Raw genomic sequence first — 25633 nt, 5'->3', positions numbered from 1 at the left:
CCTTTGGGCAAGGTGAGCTAAAACGACAAAATTTCCTTATTAAAATTACAAATTCAGGGCAGCAACCTAGCAAAGGGTTGTTCGATTCATCTGAAAATTTCAAGACAGATAGATCTTGACCTGATAAAAAATCAGGTCAGGTCAGGTGAGTTAAAAAGCAATTAGAATGCAATAGTTAATACTACAGTAGGTGATGAAAGGGTTAACTGGACACCACAGGTTTTTGCATAACAGAGGTGAATTTTATAGCATGTTTGACTACACCATAGTTTCATCCATATTTACACTCCGCTCTTGGAAAGCAATAAAAACATTCAGATTTTGAAAAAAACAAGAACATAAGCAGAATCAGTTTTATAATAAGAATTTAATGATTATATATAGTTGATACATGTAAGACTCATATCCTACAGCCATAATTGAAATATTACCTGAACACAATGAGGTATATCATACATTTACATGTCTCGACAGATCTCATCATTATACTAATTACATGAAAATGACAACTAAATTGTGGTTCTTCTATACAACTTCCATACAAGCATGTTCCCCTTTTAAAATTATGAAATGTTTAAGTACAGGTAGACTGTAGAATGTTTATAAAGTTTCAGTTTTAAAATGTTTTGCTGTACTAAGAGATTTACTGCCTTCTTTGTTCATTGGCCAGGCTTTCTCTACATCGTCTGCCTTCTCTGCTGGTTTGCTCTCTGTTTTTGTCTTTTCTTTAGTTTCTACCTCCTTGAAATAAAACCAAACCTTTTGAATGAATGTTAATGCATTATAATGTAAACTATTGTGCTCAAGTTTATGAAGGATTTGAAGAATTTAGTTTTTTTCTTAAGAGTGAAACCAATAGATCTTTGTCTTTCTTTACTGTCTTGAAAAGTTAGTAACAATAATTTTTGGTTTCCTAAAGGTTTATGATAACAACATTTTAAAATGTATAGTTTTTTCTCCAACTTTTTTTCTAGTCTTACTTTTCCCAACTGGTTGATTATTTTGTTTGCAATTAAAGTGTGATTCTTTCCTTTCTTTATTGGTCAATATTTTATTATAACATCAAATTTTCTATTAATTACAGCCAAAGACTCATTGAAGACTGCATTAAAATTTTGAAATCGATTGAGGCAATCCTGACTTAAAGTATGACTTACAAACAAGGTTTAAAGGACAGCAGACACACAGACAGAATAATTACAATAGGCCATCTAACAATTACACAACAGGGCTCTTACTATTTATTTCACTCAATCAAAGTTAACAAGCATTGAAAATACTCAGGAATGTTACAGTACATGTACCAAAATCAAAAGGTTGAACTTTACAAAAGACTTAATTTCTAATCTTTAAACAGTTTGTCTCAGATGGACAGTCAAATATACAAGGTATGTGTCTTTAAATGGTCACCTGAGATTAAAAAAAGAATGTGTCCATAGTACACGGATGCCCCACTCACACTATCATTTTACATGTTCACTGGACCATGAAATTGGGGTAAATACTTTAATTTGGCATTAAAATTAGAAAGATCATATCATAGTTAACATGTGTACTAAGTTTCAAGTTTATTGGACTTCAACTTCATCAAAAACTACCTTGACCAAAAACTCTAACCTGAGCTTCACACTATCTTTTTCTTTGTTCAGTGGACTATGAAATTGGGGTTAATACTTTAATTTGACATTAAAATTAGAAAGATCATATCATAGGGAACATGTGTACTAAGTTTCATATTGATTGGACTTCAACTTCATCAAAAACTACCTCGACCAAAAACTTTAACCTGAAGAGGGACGAACGAACGGAGGCACAGACCAGAAAACATAATGCCCCTCTACTATCGTAGGTGGGGCATAAAAAGAGCGTTAAAATATATACTGATATATGTATACAGCCTGTTTTAGTAGTCATAAAAAGATGTTCAGTTTGAACTTACATGTAAGTTAGGCTGTAAAAGATACTTTCTTTTTAATTTTTCCTTGATTAGCAATCCCTTTGTCAGTAACCGCCAGTTTTGTGTTACCCTTTTTTCTCTTTTCTGTAAAGAAAAAAGCAAGTGATAAACAAAAAGATGTATTGAATAATTTTCTAACAAGTTAATTAATTTAATCTATTAACTTACTTTCAATGAAATTCATCTAATTTACCAACTTAAAAACAAGTAAATTAATTTTCTCATAATCCAGAGAAATTCCATGCACCAGTACTCAACTGTTAAGTTGATCAAAATTGCAAAAGTCTGTTTGCCAATTTAATTCTGATTTGATTCTTTTTATATTACACACTTTTTTTAACAAATTACTTCCCTTTGTCAATTGTAGACTTATTCTATACTGGACAGTGGACAGAATAAGCTTTTGCCAACACAAAGCATGACCTTTTAACAATTTTTAGTGAAAAATAACTTCTGATATCAAAAGTATTAAACTTAATAACAAATTAAAGTCAATGTAGACTTATTCTATACTGGACAGTGGACAGAATAAGCTTTTGCTAACACAAAGCATGACCTTTTAACAATTTTTAGTGAAAAATAACTTCTGATATCAAAAGTATTAAACTTAATAACAAATTAAATGTAATTACTAGTAAAAATTTGAACCAGATGCTCCGCAGGGCGTAGCTTTATACGACCGCAGAGGTTGAACCCTGAACAGTTGGGGCAAGTATGGACACAACATTCAAGCTGGAGTCCGCTCTAAATTTGGATTGTGATTAAATAGTTGACACAGCATAGGTTTCTGACACAGAATGAATGTATTCAAATGAACTTAAAATTTTTGTTTTCTCTTAGAGCAATTCACTATGCTGTTGAATATTAATCCTCTCAAAAAAATGTTTGAAGAAATTTTCTTTTTATTTATGAAATTTCAAATGAGAAAAATTGAACCCAATTTTTTAATCACATCCCCCTTTCCCTTATTCCAAAACTAATTTCAATTAAGATATTCTAATGGAGTTTGCAACAATTACTACTCATTTAAATACATCATAAAATATTAAGATGTAAAAAAAACTGCTTGTTATCACTGAATGGTAAAGATTATTTAAATTTATCAGTTGGTAGTAAAAAGTGAATATACATTGTATATTGTATATAACGAAGATTTAAGTTGATTCTGGACAAAGAAAGATAACTCCAATTAAAAAAAATTCTTGCAGATATTTCTTGCTTACTTTACTGGACAAAGAAAGATAACTCTTAATTAAAAAAAAATTTGCTATTTCACAATATTGTGAAATAAGATATTTCTTGCCATTGCACAATACTGTGCAATTGAAAAGACTTGCTATTGCACAATACTTAATATAATAATTTTAGATCCTGATTTGGACCAACTTGAAAACTGGGCCCATAATCAAAAATCTAAGTACATGTTTAGATTCAGCATATCAAAGAGGCCCAAGAATTTGATTTTTGTTAAAATCAAACTTAGTTTAATTTTGGACCCTTTGCACTTTAATTTAGACCAATTTTAAAACTGGACCAAAAATTAAGAATCTACATACACAGTTAGATTTGGCATATCAAAGAACCCCAATTATTCAATTTTTGATGAAATCAAACAATGTTTAATTTTGGACCTCGATTTGGGCCAACTTGAAAACTGGGCCAATAATCAAAAATCTAAGTACATTTTTAGATTCAGCATATCAAAGAACCCCAAGGTTTCAATTTTTGTTAAAATCAAACTAAGTTTAATTTTGGACCCTTTGGACCTTAATGTAGACCAATTTGAAAACGGGACCAAAAATTAAGAATCTACAACGACGACGACGACGCCAACGTGATAGCAATATACGACGAAATTTTTTTCAAAATTTGCGGTCGTATAAAAACACACATCACACACAGACATTATATGAATCCTGAAAACCAATTACAATAAAAAAGTTATAAACTTTATCCTAATAAAGTTATTAAATGTACTAGATTACCTCAATATCTTTTTGTTTCTGTATTTCCTGGTCTTCATCCCAGGCTGCTAACAGTATGTCTTTATATTCCTCACATACAACAAAACCATCCAATCTATAAAGAAGTAAATCATCTTTCAAATTCACTAAATTTTTTTCAGACAACTTGCAATAGGATATCCTATGAACCCTAAACTAAGCCCCAAGATATTACGGTGCATTTTATAACAAATATAAATCTTACCTTACAAAAGATTAGAAAATATTAAGCAGCAGGGAAAAAATCAGTGAAAGATGGACAAAATTCAACACCACAGGCAAATAAAAAAACCAAGCACATTTCATTTTACAGGGAATTCTAAAGAAGTCAAAGAATTTAAACCTCATAGATGTAAGAAGATTTTCACTTGTTTTAAGCTATTTGTATACTATAAGTGAAGCCACTTTGATCACTTTTATACTCTACAATGAACTTACACAGGATGTGAGTATCCACAGTGTGTGTCCCATCCAGTCATGGCAGCTACACAATCTATGTCTAACTTCTTAGCAACTTTATTTAGACCAGGCACTGAAAACATATAATTATCATTCTTATTTTAAATTGAGACAAAATATATATGTTGATCCTCTTCGCAAATTTGAATACAAACTTATATCAGATATACAATGTAACATGGCTGAATAAAACATAACATCAAAGAATAAAACATTTATATTAATTTTTTTTTAAACAACTTACATTTAAGATGAACTGTTCCAGCAGGTATCATAGATGGCATAAATATCTCTATGTTTCCATATCCATTTCTTGGTACTTTTCCCTGAAATATATAAAACATGTTCAATCTTGTAGAATATTCTGATCATGGAACACAACTCACAGATTTAATTTTGATATTTTGAATTTGGGAAGACGTTACCTTATTGCAATTTAACATTCACATGAAATTATGTCTTGTTACTTTTTTTCCCAATGCATACAACCCCCCTTTACCATGCTCTTCAAGCAATAGAAAAATATCAAAACATCAGGTTGCTATTATATACATACATCAATGGCTGGTGGAGGTATATACACCTCTGTCTGCCAGCGACCAAATATCTCCAGGTCTAATGCATCAGGATTTTCTTTCTTATTTTTCTGTAAAACAATAAACTGTTGAATTGAAACAGTTTTACATATCATACCACCAATTCATTCTCAAATAATTATATCTTTGAAGCAAAAACATTCTGATTAAATTGAAACAGAATCAGTAAGGTTTTTTTTCAACTTGACCGACACAGTACACAAAAACCAATAATAAAGCCTGAATTTTTTTGAAAATATTTTACATTTACATTGAAAAATATGATATTCAACAATAGTGAACATAGCTTTTCTTGTATTCTATATAAGCAAAATTTATAAGAGTTCCACGGAACTCAGTGTCTCATGAGAAAAACAATCAATAAAGTATTCCTCTTTGATACTATCGTTTGATTGTAAAAAAGCTTCTGTCCAAGTTTGGTAAAATTCCAGGATAGTTTATGAATCTAATAAATGTTTTAAAAACTTTAACTGAAGATTGTATGTAATGCAAACTGGAATAAAAACTAAGTACATTTATCGTTAAAATATGGATAAACTGGTACAAAATTTATATCTGGATACTATCTTATGATCATAAACAAGATTCTGTCCAAGTTTGGTAGAAATCCAGGATAGTTTAAGAAAGTTATTTACATTTTTAACAATTTAACCACATAGTGAATATTTGTGGACGCAGCTGCCGACAACGGCATGTAGGATCTCTATGTCTTTCTTTTTCAACAAAATTCAAAGGCTCAACAATAAATGACAATTAAATGATAAAGCAAAGGATGGAATTTCTAGAAAGTGATACTCAATCCTACTAACCTTTAAGATGAAAAAAAAATGTATGATTGAGCATTCTTTGGTCCCATTTAAATAAAATCGTTGCAATAATTTGTTATTAAATCATTTTACAAGAATAGAATGATTGGACAGGAAACACATTTTAATTTTTTTTTCATATAGTTCAACCATTATTTTCCTGATATATGATCTGTAACTACTGTCTTTGCAATATCAGACACAAGTTCACCATCAACATTTTGTTTTGAAAACTCACCCAGCGTACTCTTGATTTAACCATTTTGTAGGCTTCTTCACCAACCTATTAGGAAATAATAACTCATTATCTTGTTGTTAATAAAAAAAATGTGTATAAAGCACTAGTGATCTTCGTTTGTATAACAATTCACAACAAAACACAGGATTGAAGGGTACAGTAAAACATTACAATATGGGCTATTTATACCTTTGCAACCTTGACAAGAATATGTCTTTCTTCTATTTATCACCTGTCTTAATTGAAGTAATTGCAGGAGCCTGATAATCAGTGAATGTCATTTGTTGCTCTCTATCATATTTGTTTTTGTGTTTATTGTTTATTACATAAATCTGGCTGTTAGCTTTCTTGTTTAAATAATTTTCATTTGTCCTTTAGGGTCATTTTATAGCTTGCTAAGCTGTATGGGATTTTCTCATTGTTGAAAGCCATACAGTGACCCATAGTTGCTAACTTTCTACATCGTTTGGTCTCTGTTAGAGAGATGTCTCATTGGCATTCATACCACATCTTCTTATTTCAATAATTATTTTGTATCTAGACAAACTGTGAATATTATAAGTAGAGGGTTTATTTTCGCAATTTTTATTTCACATGTTTCTGCGTTCAGAACCCCATTTTATCACCCTCTTTGTAATTGTTAACTTGACAAAATATGTTCAGTCCAAAAGGAATTCAGTTATGCCAGGATCACATGTATATTATGTGTGATAGGACTGTTAAATATGTTTTTATGTACCACCTATTTTATTTCTTCAAATAATATAAAACATTTTAATTAGAATAATAAAAGATTTATTTCATGTACTTTGGAAGGAATAATATTATTAATACATACTCTGACTGCTCTCCCTTCCTTTAACCAGTTCTCTCTAGAATGTAGCTGTAAAAGAAATACAACACTGATAATCACATATCAGTTGTGAAGTGATGCTTTTACTATAGTAGTGATTTTTTTGTGTGAAATGTATATTTACCAAGACCCCTGTCACATGTATGTTTGCACTTTTTCATGAACCTTATCTTCTGTTATATTTGGCCCTGCATGTAAGCAAAACATTGCAAAACCTAATAATGAATTATTATGTGGCACAATTTTGATGACTCAATTGTTTTTACACATGTTGGATCTAAGTAAAGACCATTATCAATCCCCCCTTCTGTCTTAAAAAAAAGGTCTGTGATGTTAATTTGACCTTGATCTTAAAAGCATTGACCTCCAAATCACATAGCATTTTCCTTCACAATACAAGACCAAATATTCAAGTAAGGTACAGTCCTACACATGGTTTTTGATTTAGCATCTGAAAACCACTTTTCTGCATCAATTCCGATCTGTTTGTTGTAATTTTACCTTGAATTTAAACATATTGGTCTCAAAATAAAATTGATCTTTAGCTCTCATTTAGGAGGGTTGTAATGGGGGAACTGAACACGGAAACACGTGAAATAAATATCCCAAAAGTGTTGCACGAAAAATGAAAATCAGGTAAAACAAAGCATGAGGAATAAAACGTAAATATAAAGGAAAAAAGTACCAGAAGTCATTACTTAGCCGGACTTGGAGATTATGTAGCCATTATTTATGGACATGAAGACCTTTTGGTAACCTTTTAGAGTCTGCTACTTGCATCTTATCTAACAAAAAATATCATTTATAGTAATTTGATGGACTTTATTAATACCATACCATTTGCAAAAGTAGAATGGTAACAATATACATCAAATTCTATTAGATTACCCAAGTTTCAGAAGGCATTATAACACACTGACTTTTTAATCAAATGCGGGACATGAGATTGAGAGCACCGACACAAAACATGGAAAATAAATAAGGAGAAAAATGAAGCATGCAAAAAGAGACAAACACGAAACACGAAAATACATGAAATAAAAAGGCAGAAAACGTTGCTTGAAAATAACCCTTTACTACCCTCATTTAATGTGACCATATTGCCAAGTATGGTTGCAATATTTATGAAGTATTTGAGTTTGCCCTCTGGAAATGACCGAGACATAGACAGATAGTCTGACCGACTTAGGCATCAGCTTTTACATGTACCGATAAACATTTTGTACCATTTTTGACCACTTTGGATAATACATGTACATAAGTAAAAGATGACTATGTGGTAAAAAAATCACCAGTGACCTAAATATATAAACTACTTACAACATGGAGACATTCTCTGGCATAAATAGGTTCATTCTTAATGTAACCAACAGGTATGGCTGAATTGGGATATATTGCTTCAAATTTTAGAAGATGTCTTTTCAAAACATATCTGGAAAATAAATTACAATAGTCATGATAGTGTGGCCAAAACTTGCAACAGATGTTAAAAATAAAAGCACAACCAATCTTCTAACCATGTTCACAGCTAAAGGCACATAAAACTTCCACTTAATTAGTAAAACAAATCACTAACTGTAAATTCAGAAATTCTTGCATGCATTTATCATTGTGATTTTGTCATTTTAGACAAAAATGCAAATTAATTTGTAATATATTATAATATTATAATAAAAATCCTGTTTAAATTATATAAAAATTTTCAAAATGCAAGGTTTAAATTATTGCCATTTTAACCACTTCAGATAATAAAAACATCACAATAATTTGTGACTTTATAATATTATAACAAGCGTTGTGAATCCTCTATGAAGTTTCAACCAATAATGTTTTAGGGTATGACAAACTATATTCGCTTTTTTGTGCCCGTCCCAAGTTAGGAGCCTCTGGCCTTTGTTAGTCTTGTATGATTTTGAATTTTAGTTTATTGTGTATAATTTGAAGTTTAGTATGATGTCCATTATCACTGAACTAGTATATAAATATTTGTGTAGGAGCCAGCTGAAGGACGCCTCTGGGTACAGGAGTTTCTCGCTACATTTAAGACCTATTGGTGGCCTTCGGTTGTTATCTGTTCTATGGTCAGGTTGTTGTCTCTTTGACACATTCCCCATTTCCATTGTCAATTTTATACAATATGTAGAACAAAAAGATGTCACAAGTAAAACATTTTGTATAATACATGGGTATAAAAAAGAAGAACAATGCACTTACAATGGATGACTCTTCAATTCTGACACACTTTTAGGGACTGGTTGAGACACAAGTCTTGCTGAAAACATAATCATTAAATTATATTTACATGACCGGAAAAAATCATAAGATAATCTTTGAGCTGAAAATAGTTATAAAATGAAGTTTGGCAGTATGACAAAATTTTCATAACTTTAAGCTCTAGGCATAATGAATAGTATTTTTTTCTATAATTTATATATCAACTACATGTATACCACTACTGCTTTTCTCATCACACATTATACCATGTTCACATAAAACGATGATATCAAATTTCACAATGCCTTGATTTGTTGATCTCTAAAAAAACCAGTTTTATTAACTTTATAAATAAATAGTGCATTATTTGAACAATTTACATTTTAGTAAATAAGGGTTACTCCAAGACTAATCCGTATGATTTAAATGCCAAGTCAATATAACTATTCAGGGTTAACTAAATAACTGAACTAGATAACTTTTTTTTAAAATTAATTTTGTGTCTTTAGAATGCTGTATCATCAATGCATAAAATTAAATTAATTTTCGAATAACATTTGATAAAAGGCAAAAAGGCTATATAATACAGACAAAGAATCGTAAACCTTCATATCTTTGTTATCTGGTCAATTTGTATTGATGTCTCATTGGCAATCTTACCACATTTCTTTCTTTTCTTAAGTTTAACATAAGGTTAACTCCCAATTACTGTAAACCAACTTATTTTCGCGAGCGATTTATTTTCGCGAGTAGAAAAATAATGCGAAAAGAAATTATCGCGAAAATGTCAATCTTTGATCTTTCCTTAACAAACTTCATCGAGTAAATCAGATATTCTTGAAATTAAATAGCCGCGAAGTGGTCAAGAAAGGGTAAAACGCAAAATAAAGTATCCGCGAAAATAAGTTGGTTTACAGTAATCTTTTCCCCTTTTAGTTTGTTAAATTTAATCTTAACATTTGTGTACCTTGAATATCATTATCTTCTTTAGCAATGACATCTATGTCTGGACTTTTGTATGGAGCTAAGGTTTCCTGTAACCACTCATCTTTAATTCGTAATTTCCTAGTCTCCGTCAACCATTTGGAGGCATACTTTGGTGTTAGGTCTTTAATAAATCCATCTATTATTAAGAAAAACTGAGTAAATATACTGAAGGGTTTATGTTTTCTTACCCTGAAGATAATTGACTTGTTATAGGGAAATTTGACACATTAGCATTAGAAAATGAAAACAATTGCACATCAGCTGTTCAAAATGCAAATGTTCAAATCAAGACTAAGCAAAGAGTTACAAATAATAACATTGCATTCAGTAATTCTGAACATTAAATGTGGTTTACTTACATTTATAAACTCTTGAAATCAAAGTTTTGTTGATTTTGATGATTGAATTTGTAACTGCACAAGGAACGTAATTGAGAAATTGGTGGATGGATAATTCAAGAAATCATAAAATAAAAAAATCATTAAAATGAGTCATTTGCATTAACAAGACGTTATGATTTTATCAACTTGAGAGAGTGGTACTCGTGACATGATTTTTAATATGTGTACTGTGGATTCATTATCATTCGTCGCATACCAATTTACGTGGTTTTCATGGGTACAGGTGAACCACAAATTTAAATGTTCAACAAAATACACTTTTTTGTAGTCTTTGTATGCAGCGATTATGCAAAGCCACGAAATCAAATACGCACGAACAAGCTGCATTTCCTCAATCTACAAAAGCTGATACCCACGAAAATAAATGAATCCACAGTATATCATAACAAAAATAGTAATCATAATTTGTATTAAAACTGCAAAAATACATGGTGAAGATGAAAAAATTATGTGAACAGTATATCCTGCTATATAAAGTTATGAAAATAATCTTTTACATACCATTATCAAATGACAGGACATAGTGAAGAGGTTTGGTAACCTGGCTTTCTATTACATGTGGCTTGTTCACCCGACAATTCATACAGTCAATACCTAAAGTAATAACAAAAAATAAATTATGTAAAATAAAACATTAATTAGACAAGTTTTACCTAACATAGGACATGTAGGACCAAACCCATAGTGAATATTCCAATAATTACTTTCATGCAATTTGGTCGGATGAGAATATTCTGGGGGGGGGGGGGATACTAGAAAAAGTACGCTCATTTATATTTTTATCTCTGGAAAGTTTAAATCAATCAATGTCAATCAATAAAATCAGGAGCAGGTATTGATGACCCTACTGGAGCATAAGAGTTAACACATATTATTTAGTGGGGTTCATGTTGTTCAGTTTTTGTTGCAGTATGGTGAAGGAATATATCAACTTATTTGTCTTTTCTTCGTGTTGCCATTTTTTATTTGTATACAAATTTTAAAACCTATCTACCTTGACTCAATATGAAATTCTGTTTAACAATTCAACTTTCTATTCTTTTAATACATAACTTACATAGCCACTTATCCTCTGATTCTAGGAACACCTCTGTCCATATGTCACACCCTACAATAAATATCTTATCTCATTACTTTGTCACTAAAATACTAATTATCAGTACATTACGTTTCAAGACCTTTCTCCCAAGTCTATACTCATTTTTTTCCTTTAAAAATCAGTCGTTACTTTAAAATATCAAAATATCTGATAGGGTTACTGACAAGTACAAACAGCATTAATTCAACCAAAGCAGTTATGTCAGATGTGACCTGTTACTTCTCATAATGCAAAAAAACAAACTTAGAGAGCTGGTGACACAGGATACAAAAAAAATATGATTATCTGTGTCAAGTACAGGTCATGAAATGCACTCACATGTAACCAATAAGTAATTTCTCTCAAATTTACTATACTACATATATACAAAATATAACCAGAAAATAATAATGAATACTTGCCTGTGTTTTCTTCAATGTCAGAGTCTGATGATAGAATTTTTCTGTTTTTGTTTTTTTCCACGAATTTCTTTAATAAATTAACAGGACTCCTAGCTGTAAAACTGTCTTCTTCAAAATCATCATCAGAACTGAAATGAAAGAGTTCATACTGTACCAAAATTAGGTATTGTACAAGATTATTATTCTAAGCATAGAGATAAAATGTTTGCGTGTCATAAAGGATAAGTTTGTAAAATCTCTTTTAGCAGTATATTTGTTTAAAATGCTTTTTTCAATCATGCCCTATAACCATTTAGAAACAATATAACAAAAATCTACCCTGGTTTACATTCATCAGACTTTTCTTTTTTCGCTTTTCCCTTCACAGCTTTCTTTTGTTTACCACTTTTACTTCTTCTAGGCTTATCTAATTCACTCTCACTGCTTGAATCTTCATCATGACTTTCACAACCTTTGTAACTTTGAGGTTTGACCTTTGATCCTCTCGACCTAGGCTTTTTGTCTTTCTTTTTAAAATATTCCGATTCTGTAGAATCACTTTGACTACTTTGTTTCTTTTGACCTCCTTTGCTGGATTTCCCTGAGAGAACCTTTGCAGACTTGTTATGTACTGTCTTGGAATTTTGAGAATTTTTTTCAGAAACCTTTTTAGTTCTTGAGTTACTTTCTTTTCCTGACTTTTTGGATGTATCCTGAAAAAAATTATTGAAAATAAACCAAATTGAATTAAAAATAGGAAAATATTTTCTTACTCTTAATTAATAGTATAATATTCTAAATACAGAAATTGAAAAAGAATTCTTATGAAATCTGAGCACTGAAAATGATCAATATCTCAGCCATTTTTTTAATTATCTACTCAAAATATCTTTTATAAATGGTCTTTGAATTCCCTCATTTGAAATGTGCATTATAAGAAATTGGATTTGAAAAAAAATCATGAATCAGTGATATTTCTACATTTTAAATTTAAATCTAAGAATAAGAATAATACATGTCCACTAGACACTATACAATGCTCAGTTAAATTCCTTATTTTAACTGACATTTGAAAATGTTCAAATACTATTAAACATTTGTACTAAGTTACAAGTTGATCTGACCACAGCTTCATTGAAACAACCTCAACCTAATACAGTTGGACAGTCATCCATAGATAGGAAAAACAAATTGGCCTCCTCTTATCATAAGCAGTGCATACAATTACACAGTTAATATCAAGGTCTATGTTGTGATGTTACACTATTGTTTCAGGTAAGGGTAAAGGTTGGTACCTATTTAAAGGTTTAAACCTGCTGCGTTTGTTTGCACCTGTCCTCAGTCAGGAAAATTATGTTTAGTTGTTGTCATTTGTATATGTAGTTCATAAGTGTTTCTCTCGTTTCTCGACGTTTTTCATATAATCTATAATATTGGTTTTCCCATTTGATTGGTTTTACACTAGTCATTTTTTATGACCTTTATAGCTTGCTGTTCATTGTGAGCTAAGCCTCTGTTTAAAACTGTAATTTGCCTTACAATGGTTTACTTTTAAAAATTAGACTTGGATTGAGAGTTGTCTCATTAGCACTCATACCACATCTTCTTATATCTACTTACCTTAGGTTTTAATGGCATTGGTTGTATAGACATCACAAGTCTGGTTATTAACCCTAAATTCCTCAGCAGTATAATTAATACCTGAAAAATATAAATCATACAAACAGGTAATTCAAATGTTGATAACTTCAAACCATTAGATTGACTTAACGTGCAGGCAACAACAAAATATTTTCACTTTGTTTATAACTGGGGATTCTTTAATCTTTGGTACATGTATCTACATTTCTAGATATTGTAGATAGAACAAAATATGAGTTTATTCTGGCCCATATATTTTCTTATTTATTCTAAATTTTACTTTAGTATTACTTTTATGCTTTATTCATATCATTTGAAAATATTTTGTCTACTAGTATATTCTACAAATTAAACTTTTTCTATTATGACTCATAAAATTGAGGGAAATTTTTCTCACTTCTCTCTAGATATACATACAATGCTTAACCTGCTTTTTACTCACCAATGCTCTTTCTAGATAGGACATCACTGTTGAAAATCTGAAGCTTTCTTCTAATCTTTCTTTCTATAAATAGTAACATTTTCCTGCTCAGTAGATAACAATTCTATATATGTCAAATGCAAAAACACAATTTGCTTTCATATTTATAATAAATTTAAACAAAAGTGCACACACTGAAATGTCTCGCCTTCTTTACTAATCATTGATATTTTGTAGATAGTCCTAAATATAAAGCTTTATTACAACTGTCACATAAACTTAACATTATCCAAGAAAACTAAACATTGACCAATGAACCAGATAAAAATAAGGTCAAGGTCAGATGGACAATGCCAGGCAGACATGCAGAGCTAACAATTCTTCCATACAACAAATATAGTTGACCTATTGTTTATAGATTAAGAAAAACAGACCAAAACACAAAAACTTAACACTGAGCAACATGAGCAATGAACCGTGAAAAGGAGGGAATGGTCAAATAAAACATGCGCAACTGACAATTACATCATAAAATATTTCCATACAACAAATATAGTTGACCTTTTGCATATAGAATTAGAAAAAAAGACCAAAACTCAAAAACTTCACTTTGACTATTAAACCTTGACAATGAGGTCAAAGTCAGATGACACCTGCCAGCTAGATATGTACACCTTACAATCATTCCATACACCAAATATAGTAGACCTATTGCATACAGTATAAGAAAAACAATCCAAAACACAAAAACTTAACTATAACCATTGAACCATGAAAATGAGGTCAAGGTCAGATGACACCTGCCAGTTGGACATGTACACCTTACAGTCCTTCCATACACCAAATATACATGACCTTTTGCTTATAGTATCTGAGTTATGGACTTGACCACCAAAACTTAACCTTGTTCACTGATCCATGAAATGAGGTTGAGGTCAAGTGAAAACTGTCTGACGGGCATGATGACCTTGGACATACCAAATATAGTTATCCTATTACTTGTACTACTAATAAGAGAGAATAAAACATTACAAAAAATCTTGACTTTTTTTTTCAAGTAGTCAGTGAACCATGAAAATGAGGTCAAGGACATTGGCCATGTGACTGACGGAAACTTCGTAACATGAGGCATCTATATACAAAGTATGAAGCATCCAGGTCTTCCACCTACTAAAATATAAAGCTTTTAAGAAGTGAGCTAACACCGCCGCCGCTGGATCACTATCCCTATGTCGAGCTTTCTGCAACTAAAGTCGCAGGCTTGACAAAAATGAAAAATCTAACCACTCTGATATTAACCCTGAGCTCTGTATGTTTTCACTTAATAAATAACTTGTATCAATTCAGCACTTTTTATACACACATTTTTTTTCTTGAACGGAAAAATCAAACCTTTCACAAACTGTTTTTAGGGTTGTGTTAAAAGTACAGTTCTGAATCATCAAGCTTGGATTTTAATGGTGATTTGTCTCAGTATCCAGTGAAGTTTATACTCACCACACAAAGATCCTTCATGGTATTTTTTGTCATGAGAGGGAACTTTTCTTTATACCATATCAAGATCCTGGCTAATAAATTGATGTTAAAAGTTTTCCTGGATACTGTAGTAAACTGGTTAGGCAAGATGGACAAGGCAAAGGCTTTAATGGTGTCATCTTCACAAAGTCTGTTTAAATACATCCCTCTAGATAACAAACACATGAAATGAACCTGCAATAAAACAAAATAAGACATTAGCCTTTCAAATTAGAATAAAATCTCAAACTCAAACTAAACCACTTTAATAAAGCGTATGTTTTTATATGTTGTGATGTTATGCTATTGTTTCAGAAAAAGGGAGAAGGTTTGGGCCCATTAAAACGTTTAATCCCCCTGCAAATGTTTGCACCTGTCCTAAGTCAGGAATCTGATGTACAGTAGTTGTCGTTTGTTTATGTAATATATACGTGTTTCTCGTTTCTCGTTTTGTTTATATAGATTAGACCGTTGGTTTTCCCGTTTGAATGGTTTTACACTAGTAATTTTGGGGCCCTTTATAGCTTGTTGTTCGGTGTGAGCCAAGGCTCCGTGTTGAAGGCCGTACTTTAACCTATAATGGTTTAATTTTTAAATTGTTATTTGGATGGAGAGTTGTCTCATTGGCACCCACACCACATCTTCCTATATCTACTAAGTTAAATACTTACATATGATGAAAGATATACACAACCAAAGAAATCTCTATACTGTTACTAATATAAATGATTATAAGGGGATATTTCAGAAAAATAAAAGAAGAATAAATGGATGGGACACAGATGCCCCTGCTTGTGAATACATGTATACACCAATTTCTATATTTTTTTCCATTTATAATGAAACTCCTCTCAAATTTGACATTGATCTGTATTTGGTTTATAAGCATTATGTATAAGTTTTTCTGTTTATAAAGGGACATAACTGTAGAACAGCAGAAATGATGCTACCCAATTCAAACTTGATCTGCATCTCAAAAAGTTGGATTGAGGCAAAGTAAAGTTAGTGTCCAGTAAAAAATTTCAGGATGTATGTAGATGAACAAGGGTAAAACTTAAAATGTCCCTTTGATCTCTACAGGGACACACAAAAAAGAAAATCTTATTTTAACATTGCATAATTAATTATACACACTGTTTCTCTTGTGTAGTATACTTAATAAGACTATATAATTTATATTTGCTGCTTAAACGCCCAACATAATATGGCACTAACTAACATGACTAAGTACATGACTTATGAGTTAGAACCAACAAGAATGTGTCCAAAGTACACCGATGCCCCACTGGCACTATCATTTTTCATTTTCCATGGACCATGAAATTGGGGTCAAAAGTCTAATTTGGCTTTAAAATTAGAAATGTCATGTCATAAGCATCAAGTGTACTAAGTTTTAAGTTGATTGGACTTCAGCTTCATCAAAAACTACCTTGACCAAAAACTTTAACCTGAAAATCCCACTTTCATTTTATATGTTTGGTTGACAGTGAAATTGCAGTCAAAAGTCTTATTTGGCTTTAAAATTAGAAATATCATATCATAAGCAACAAGTGTACTAAGTTTCAAGTTGATTGGACTTCATCTTCATCAAAAACTACCTTGACCAAAAATTTTAACCTGCGGACGAACGAAGCGACGGACAAACGAACGAACGAAAACAAACGAACGGAGCCACAGACCAGAAAACATAATGCCCCTCTACTATCGTAGGTGGGGCATAAAAAAGACTGTTCACAATCAGAAGAAGTCTTTGGCTGGTCATGGGATGACATTTATTTTCCTATAGAATATAACCTTGATGACCTTGTGAGCAGCATTTGTAGCATTTTTCAAAATCTGACTCAGCTTGTTGAAAATATGCAAACCATTATCACTTTTATAATAACATACCTTATGAATATTTTCCCTCACTTCTTTCTGGAACCTGTTTGACAGTCTCTGAAAGTAAGCTTTTACATCAAAGGTTTTCTTCTTCCTAAAAATATAGATGGCCTTTTTTAAATATTGTTCCTCAAAAATTGAGATAACAAAATATGCTCATTGAAAGAACATTAGTAGCAATGGTACAAATGGACAATTGACATATGAGGAATTATTGCCTTGACTCTTTTTACCCCCAAAAAAATCTTTCCTTGTGGATCATTTTTATTCAATTCAAAGTTTCTTCCTCTCATATCTGACTGCTTTCAAAATAATTGCCAAAAATGTAAAACAAAATAATTTAGAAAAAAACCCCTCAAAAACTCTATCTGCAAAGGAGTGTTTAAAACTTTGAATCTAAATGAAAAAGGTAGATTTAGACATTCAGAAATATCTGATGAAAATTTGTTAAAAATAAATACCTTTTCTTCATAATTTGTGGTCCATCCAAAGTAATTTCAATGGGTCCAGATGGAATCTGTGACTTGTTTGGACTTTCATGGAGTGCTACAAAACAACATAAACAATGTATTGGTAATATCTTAAGGAAGTGACAGGATCCATCACATTCACAGATGTCACCCATGATCTAGCTGTGGAACCCTAGCTCTGTCAGCAGCTACCCATGACCATAACATAGGCATAATAGAAATAAATTTTAAATGAAAAAGAAAATTGTAAAAAGAAAAAAATTACTTCAATTAATTTTCAGGAAAAGAAATCCAACATCAAATGTGTTTATCCATTATAATGATATGGTATACATTTAAAAGAAAAATATATACATGAACTGGTATCTCAGGTTTATAGGATAGCCATACAGATGAAATTGAATGTATTGCTATTATGCGAGGTGAAACACTCTTCATTATATTTTGATGAGATAAGTAATAAAATAGAGAATGGAAATTGGTAAGTAAATTGTAAGTAGTTATAACAACTGATTTGATGGTGAGATTGTTTCAGAAATCCTTATAAAAATGTTTAAAGTTGGTCGGGAAAACCTGAACTCTTTTCTGGACAAATATGTAAGATGCAAATCATAACCTACCTGCGACTTCTTCCCAGTCTGATTCATCACTATTTATCAAATCTTCACTTTCATCACTGTCATCATGCATTCTTGAGGTACTGGGTACAGCATCATCAACATTCTTTGTCTTCCCTTCCATCATTAACAAAACTGACGTCACATCTTTCATGTCAACTTTCTTTGGAACAGCTGACATGGACTTCAATGGTTGACAATTAGAAGTGTCATTTTCAATATTATGACCTACATCTTTCACCTTTCTCTTGATTTTTTTACTACTTTTCTGTGCCTGTTCATTGTCTGAACTGTCATCTGACATTATATCAACATCATCTAATTTTGTATTAATTACTTTCTTTTTGGATGACTTTTTTGTCTTTTCTCCACTCTTCTTGCCCAAAACTTCGTTTTTACTTTGTTTAGGGTCAGCAAGTTCACTTTTTCCTTTCTTTTTAGAAGCACCATCTGCTTTTTTTCCCATTTTCTTTCCATTATTATCATTATGTTCCTTTAAATTTGTAGTATTGAGATGATTGTCCTTCTGTTTCTGGTTACATTTTGTAGCTTGTCTCTTCTGTTTCTTTGCTATTACTGTATTCTGAAGAATATCTTCTTTTTTGGTATTTGACTTTCTCTTATTCCCTGTGTCTGTCTTTAATTTCTTAATCATATCTGAACTTTGTGATTCCTTTTTCTCTGCACTATTTTCTTTCTTACCCTTACAAGCATTTTTGTCTTTTGTCTTTCCATCAGTAATAAGATTTTCATAAGTTCTACCTTTGTTTTGAGCTTGTGGCCATGCTTCTAACTTTTTAGACAAAACTGTAGATTTTGTTTCATTGTCCCTTTTAGGCCATGGATCTAATTTCGTATTAGGCCATGGATCCAATTTCATTTTTTTGCTGTCTTTAGAACCATCAATTGCAAGTTGTACATCACAATCTACAATATCCCCTTTAATGCTGCCATCAATCTTTTCATTGTCTTCTGCATTCTGAGTGCTACTCTTTCTCTTTCTTCTTCCAATTTGTTCTTTCTTCATATCTTTACTGTGGTCTTTTTGAGTCAGGTTTCCTTTTTCATCACTTTTTAAATTATCTTTTTTAATAACAGGAATAGTGTCTGATTCATTATTTTCAGAATCATTTTTTTTTATCCCCTTTACAATGTCCTTTGGCTTTTCATGCTTTTCAATACTGGTATTTCCATTCCTTCTGCTTCTTGCTTTTGTAACCACTGGAACTTTTTCTGCTTCTTTGTTACTCTCTTGTTGATTCTTTTTTATTTCAGACTTTACATCGGCAATTAATCTCTTCTCTCCATTTTCTTGAATTCTTATCTCTTTTCTTTTAGGCATCTTTTACAATTTCTGCTTATACATATTAATACCTAAAAAAATAATCCAAACACAAAATTTAATGTAAAATGTATCATTGAAATTATAAAATAATCATGCATTTTGACACAATGACAATTTCCATAAGCATCATCCAAACATATATATATATATATATATATTATACTGATACAATCTACAAATGTACCTGAATGACTTGCTTTTTGAGATATTTCAGTTTGAATTTTGCATGCTTCTGACATGTAAGAACAAAATTTAATTTTTCAACACTTATACACAACTTTCAAATGGACAGAGATTTTTTCACTGCGACTAGGTTTTTGGAATGTGTTCCTTAATCTATAGGCTGGTTGCTGGCCTGTAGGAAGGATCCTTAATATGAAGGATGAATACAATAAAATATTTGAAATATTGGTTAATAAAAATGCTTTATTTTTTAAGACGCTTTTTAGCTAATAAATATGCATATTACATGAAAACTAGTGAAAAAGTGACTTTGAAATGTAACTGTGCATGCCTAAAGTAGATTTGAGTGCAAAAATATTTGCAACATGTTTGTTTGATATTGCAAATACTTTCACACCCAATAAGTAACCATGTACATGATGTATAATACTTGCAATTAAAAATAATCTTTTATGCTTATGATTAGCAATGTTGTAATACCCACGACAACAATGCTTATTTCTGACAATGCATTAGTTGGCATCTGCTAGGCCAAATAATTATGACTTCTTGAAACATGCAAAAAGCTATTTTAAATTTCTTTCTATGATACCTTCCTTTGTCTTGAAAGGCTACTTCTTTTTTGTCTGCGACTCATTATTTAATACCGAGGCGAAGTTGAAGGAAGGTGTCACAGAAAAAAAATCCTTTGAAGACCTCATAATAATTAGGATTATAGGCATTGGCATGCACTTGCAACTGCATAGTATGCCATTTATGAATCAAAGTCCGTTCGCCCCCATTAACGTTCGCACCCACTCATGTTCGCCCCCTTTCACTTTCGCACCCTACATGTTCGCGCCCAATTTTAATCGGTTTTGTGTTTAATAACTTTGTAATCAAGTTTTGGCTAGTGTATTCTTATAAGTATATTTGTTGTGATTGTCTCAAAATAAAGTGAGACAGCATTTTTTTTGTGTTGAATAAATCTTTATCATGTTCTGGATAGTGCATTGATAACAAAAATAATCCTTTCTAAATAAAGTGATATTCTGTCAACGTTTTATTTTGAATGAATCACTCTTTATCATGTTTTGGTTAGTGTATTGCTATAACTTTGTTTCATTGACTTGTTTCAAAATTAAGTGAATAAAGTGAATTTCTGACTACGTTTTTTTTGGTGTGTTGAATTTTTTTTAATCATGTTTTGATTATCATTGTGTATTGCTAAATTTTATTGTTTCATTGTTTCAGATCAAAGGGACCAAGCTGTTAAAACAATTATCTTTTGTATTTTTTTCATTTAAAATCTTCAATGTTTTACTCATACCAAGCCAAATACATTCAGTTAAACATGTTAAAGCAATTTAAAACAACAATCATGATTTTCCAATTATTCTACTGGAATTTGAATTTAAAATTGGGCGCAAACGTGTAGAGTGCGAACGTGCGAACGTGTAGGGTGCGAAAGTGTATTGGGCGCCAACGGACCTGATACCACCATTTATCATGTTAATCTATGAAACCAGGTAACCTCAAGTGAATTTTATATTATACCATCATCTGCAAAAACAACAACTTTTTCAGACTTTATTGCAAAAAACAGGATGTTTTGACTTACCATAACATCAGCAACCTAAATCGTAACAGCAAAAACAAATTAAATATGATGGAGGAAATTACATGCCAGGAGGAAGGGTCCAGGAGGAAGATTCACATAGGGCGTCATATGCACCAATGAGAACAGTTGTGCCATAAGATTGAGGATTGGGGAAGGAACATAGGAAAGAGTGCCCTGCAAAAGAGAGAAATTCTTAATTTAATTTTATGACACTTCTTGATCTTCTTGATCTGTGATAAATAGAAACCACATGATTATCTCCCTTTTCCCAGATTTTCATGTTTTAACAATGTTTTCATCGTGCACCGATTTGATAATCTACTGATAATACATATACATATGCACAATGATTACATGCATTTGATTTTACTACAAATACCGTCAATAGTATTCGATTCTCATCTTTTCCTCTAGAGCTATACAATTTACCCGCACATGGAGAGTGTTTACATAATTTTTCTACATGGTAATCTCAAATAGTAGAATTTTTTGAACTGGTGATTTACGAGAATTGCAAGGTAGAATATGCAAGTTAAATTATTATTTTTCAATGATGTTCATTTGCAGTAAACAAACATGCATTGGTAACCCTTATGTGTATCGTTTTGAATATTTAATTTTGTCATAGAGATTAAGAGTACAAATGTGTTCGTGCACCTGTCACACAAATGGCCTAAACATGTCGCTTTAGCATAGATATTGGATACCCAAAAGACTGTACTTAAGATTTTACATCTATCTTGCTGTTTAACAATTATATTTTTGCGACAAATATTTGGAAGACCGAGAAACATCATAGTGTTCCCGAAAAAGGAGCTGGATGTCATTATCATTCTTGTACTCATTTCATCATTTCACTCCCCACTCCCCATGATCTCTATTTTGCTTTTTTTTTTATTTTACAATTTACGCATTTAACTTTGAAGTGCACATACTTTGATTATTTATTGAGGACATTGTAATATTCCAAGAGTAGAAAGGTACTGTGCTTTCTGTAATAATGGAAAAAATGAAGATGAATAACATTTCTTATTTCAATGTAACAGATACATAAATGTTATAACCAAAAATACTATTATAATATATACATACATGTATATTAGCAGAGACATAAAATACAAAAATATAATAGACAACCTAAGAGTACGATGCATTTTACGTAAAAAAAACCTTGATTTTAGCAAGGACTTATATAGAACATCATTCATGCGTTTAGGGGCATCGTCACTTCTGATCCAATGCTGAACGAGTGGTTGAAAAGCTATAAAACTTGCACGAATTATCGGCAAATTAAATTCTCATAATATACAATCAGCACTGCTGCCATTTTGGAATTGTGATTAAGTACTTACAAACAAAAATTTTTTCTTAAGTATATATCAGCAATGCTGCCTTCTGTCCTAATCACATAATCCAAGTTTAAGGAAGATATCAAATGTTATATATCAGTATGTATGGTCAGATTATGTTTCTGTATGTGAGAGAGAGTTGTTCCCCTTTTGTCAGTACTTTGTATCTATGTTTGTGACGTCATCTTTGTCTGATTAAAATGTAGAAATGGAAGCTGATGTGTTTTTATGTGTCCGTATATAATCGCCTCCATCCATGCTACCAGAGCTATTCCCCTAGTCTGTAATATGGTGGAGTGACCTAAACGATCGTGAATAATGATTTATACATATTTTGGATTTTGTTTTTTAATGGTTTTTGGATATTTTTACTTGTGAAATTGACTGACTGTTCCTGATTGATCCTGCCATTGCCGCCATGAAGCTGAACACTTTTATTGATTTTAAATTTTTATACCCGAACTTTTATTATAATTCCAACATTTAAGTTTATTTTTTGAAAGAAGAAGAACAGACCATGTCTCGTCTTGTATACATACTGTCTTTGTGATTTGTGATGAATGTCAACTACCTGTATCCCGTTTTAATCTGAAGCACGTGAGATTTATCTCGTTGCATCATGCATTTTATTTCTGTAACATTTGGATCCTGTTTATACATTTATTATATGCTATTTTCATTTGACATTATTTAAATAATTTGTATCGGTGATAATTGTATCGCCATGCATACTCAAGTTCCGATTTCACCAGAAGCGCCAGTTTTACTGTTTATTGATGTTGACCCAGATTAACCCGTTGAACTACACGTGTGATGTGTATTGCGTAATGTTGACTGTATTGCTGTTGTGTCCATTCCGCCGTTACCTATATTAACTGTTATATTTACTGTATTTTGGTGATAACTGTATCGCCATGGTTTTGAAGAGTTCCAAGAAGACCTATTTTAAAGAAACCCTGATGAATTTATTCTGTACGAGAACATTTTATTTTTAACTATGTTGATTTTATGAATCCAGATACTTTTCATGCTAATTTTGTTTACTTTGATTTTAACCTGATGTGAATGGGTTTATCATTTAGCGGTGTGATATTTATTATAAATAAAACCTTATTAAATTTAAGAGTTTAAGGTCTCTGATGATATTATCAAATGTGTATTCAGCTTTTTATAATGATATCAGTTTGTCTGGTAGGAAATGCCATATATATGTGTGTATCACTGTAATTGTTTGTGTGAGAGTAATGCGTGCATAAGGTCATCCGAGGGAGGAGTCCGAGATGCCAGACTTTCGGTTTTGCAGCGTTGATACGTTTGTTTTAAAATGGTTACTAGAGTGTCGAGAGATTAACTTTATTCATGTAAACTTTTCAATTTTGGAAATTATTCTTATATTGTATTTTTTTTTAATACATAAACATATTGACCATTGAAAAAATTTTAGTAAATTTTTGTTTTGGGGGCGGGATGTTATATATCAGTATGTATGGTCAGATTATGTTTCTGTATGTGAGAGAGAGTTGTTCCCCTTTTGTCAGTACTTTGTATAGATCTATGTTTGTGACGTCATCTTTGTCTGATTAAAATGTAGAAATGGAAGCTGATGTGTTTTTATGTGTCCGTATATAATCGCCTCCATCCATGCTACCAGAGCTATTCCCCTAGTCTGTAATACAAATCAAACTAAACAATTTTCATCCAATATTGTGAAAAGACAATCCTGCTTACACATGTGCTAAAACACTGTTTTTTTTCTTTGGACTCGTTTTTACCAAGGGAATCCAGTCAAAATGGTACACAATTGCCACTGAAAGTCTGAAATGAACACAAAGTTTACACTATAGAACACAACTGACAATAATTTATTGTATAATTTGTTCCACTGTGCAAGAGTGTTAAAACATAATGGCAGAATAATTTTAACAACAAAACCATTGTATTTTAATTTATTTTAATAGTTTACTTCCATCATGTCCATGTAAAGTGTTGTTGTTATAGGACCTTCTACAAAGTTAATTAATATTGTAGGAAAGTACTTTGTGAAGAAAAAACAGTCTGATTATACACAATGGTGAAATCAAAAGTATGGAAGATAAAGGCAATGTTTCATGGGGAACCAAAGGAAGATGATCTGGAACTTGTGGAAGAAGATTTGCCTGATTTAAGGGAAGGAGGCAAGATTAGATTTATAGAAATGTTTTTAGAAGATTCAGTATATTTTGAATAGGACCAACTGTGGGGGTAAATGAACTGAAATTTTAAAGTGAAACAAAATGAGAAAAAAAGCATAAAACAACACTATTAAATGCACTACATGTATATTCAGTTAAAAGGTTATTTTCTTTTAGTTTTGCTCTTTTGTCATTCAGGTTCTGTTGTATGAAGTTCAGGATATAGTGTAGTTGTAATTGCTTTTGCCTTTTCAATATTTACAAGTGTTGTTTGATATATTTTTAACTCCTACATGTATGGAGCACATGCAAGCTCCTTCAGGTCAAATGATGTGGTGAGAAGCTATGAATATTTTAATCAAAAGCTAGCAGCTGTATTACCCTTTTCACAGTATATATGAGTACCGGTATTAAAAGCATTTTTTTAAAAACATGTTCTAAGTTTGC

The 25633-nt window shown here is 31.4% G+C and overlaps 1 protein-coding gene across 3 annotated transcripts; it reads right to left on the bottom strand.

Moving 5' to 3' along the window:
- Positions 1-348: 348 nt before the first annotated feature.
- Positions 349-22148, bottom strand: LOC134728293 (DNA repair protein complementing XP-C cells homolog). Of its 3 annotated transcripts, none has more exons than XM_063592863.1 (22): positions 22046-22148; positions 18542-19892; positions 17913-17997; positions 17461-17545; positions 15553-15765; positions 14077-14139; positions 13614-13694; positions 12333-12706; positions 12015-12142; positions 11572-11622; positions 11016-11108; positions 10094-10249; positions 9127-9184; positions 8233-8344; positions 6898-6942; positions 6060-6104; positions 4976-5065; positions 4664-4745; positions 4399-4492; positions 3943-4036; positions 1940-2041; positions 349-741 (listed from the first exon to the last, which is right to left on the bottom strand). In XM_063592863.1, exons 2-22 carry the CDS (start codon positions 19878-19880, stop codon positions 601-603), a joined length of 3531 nt encoding a protein of 1176 aa, XP_063448933.1. In that variant the 5' UTR covers positions 19881-19892; positions 22046-22148; the 3' UTR covers positions 349-600. The 3 variants fall into 3 exon arrangements, with proteins under 3 accessions (XP_063448933.1, XP_063448923.1, XP_063448941.1); XM_063592853.1 differs by having other exon boundaries at positions 18542-19912; positions 22046-22146; XM_063592871.1 differs by having other exon boundaries at positions 22096-22112.
- Between the last annotated feature and the right edge of the window lie 3485 nt (positions 22149-25633).

Source organism: Mytilus trossulus, chromosome 1, assembly GCF_036588685.1.
Source record: "Mytilus trossulus isolate FHL-02 chromosome 1, PNRI_Mtr1.1.1.hap1, whole genome shotgun sequence".
Lineage (NCBI taxonomy): Eukaryota > Metazoa > Mollusca > Bivalvia > Mytilida > Mytilidae > Mytilus > Mytilus trossulus.
This window is presented reverse-complemented; position numbering and strand designations above follow the sequence as displayed.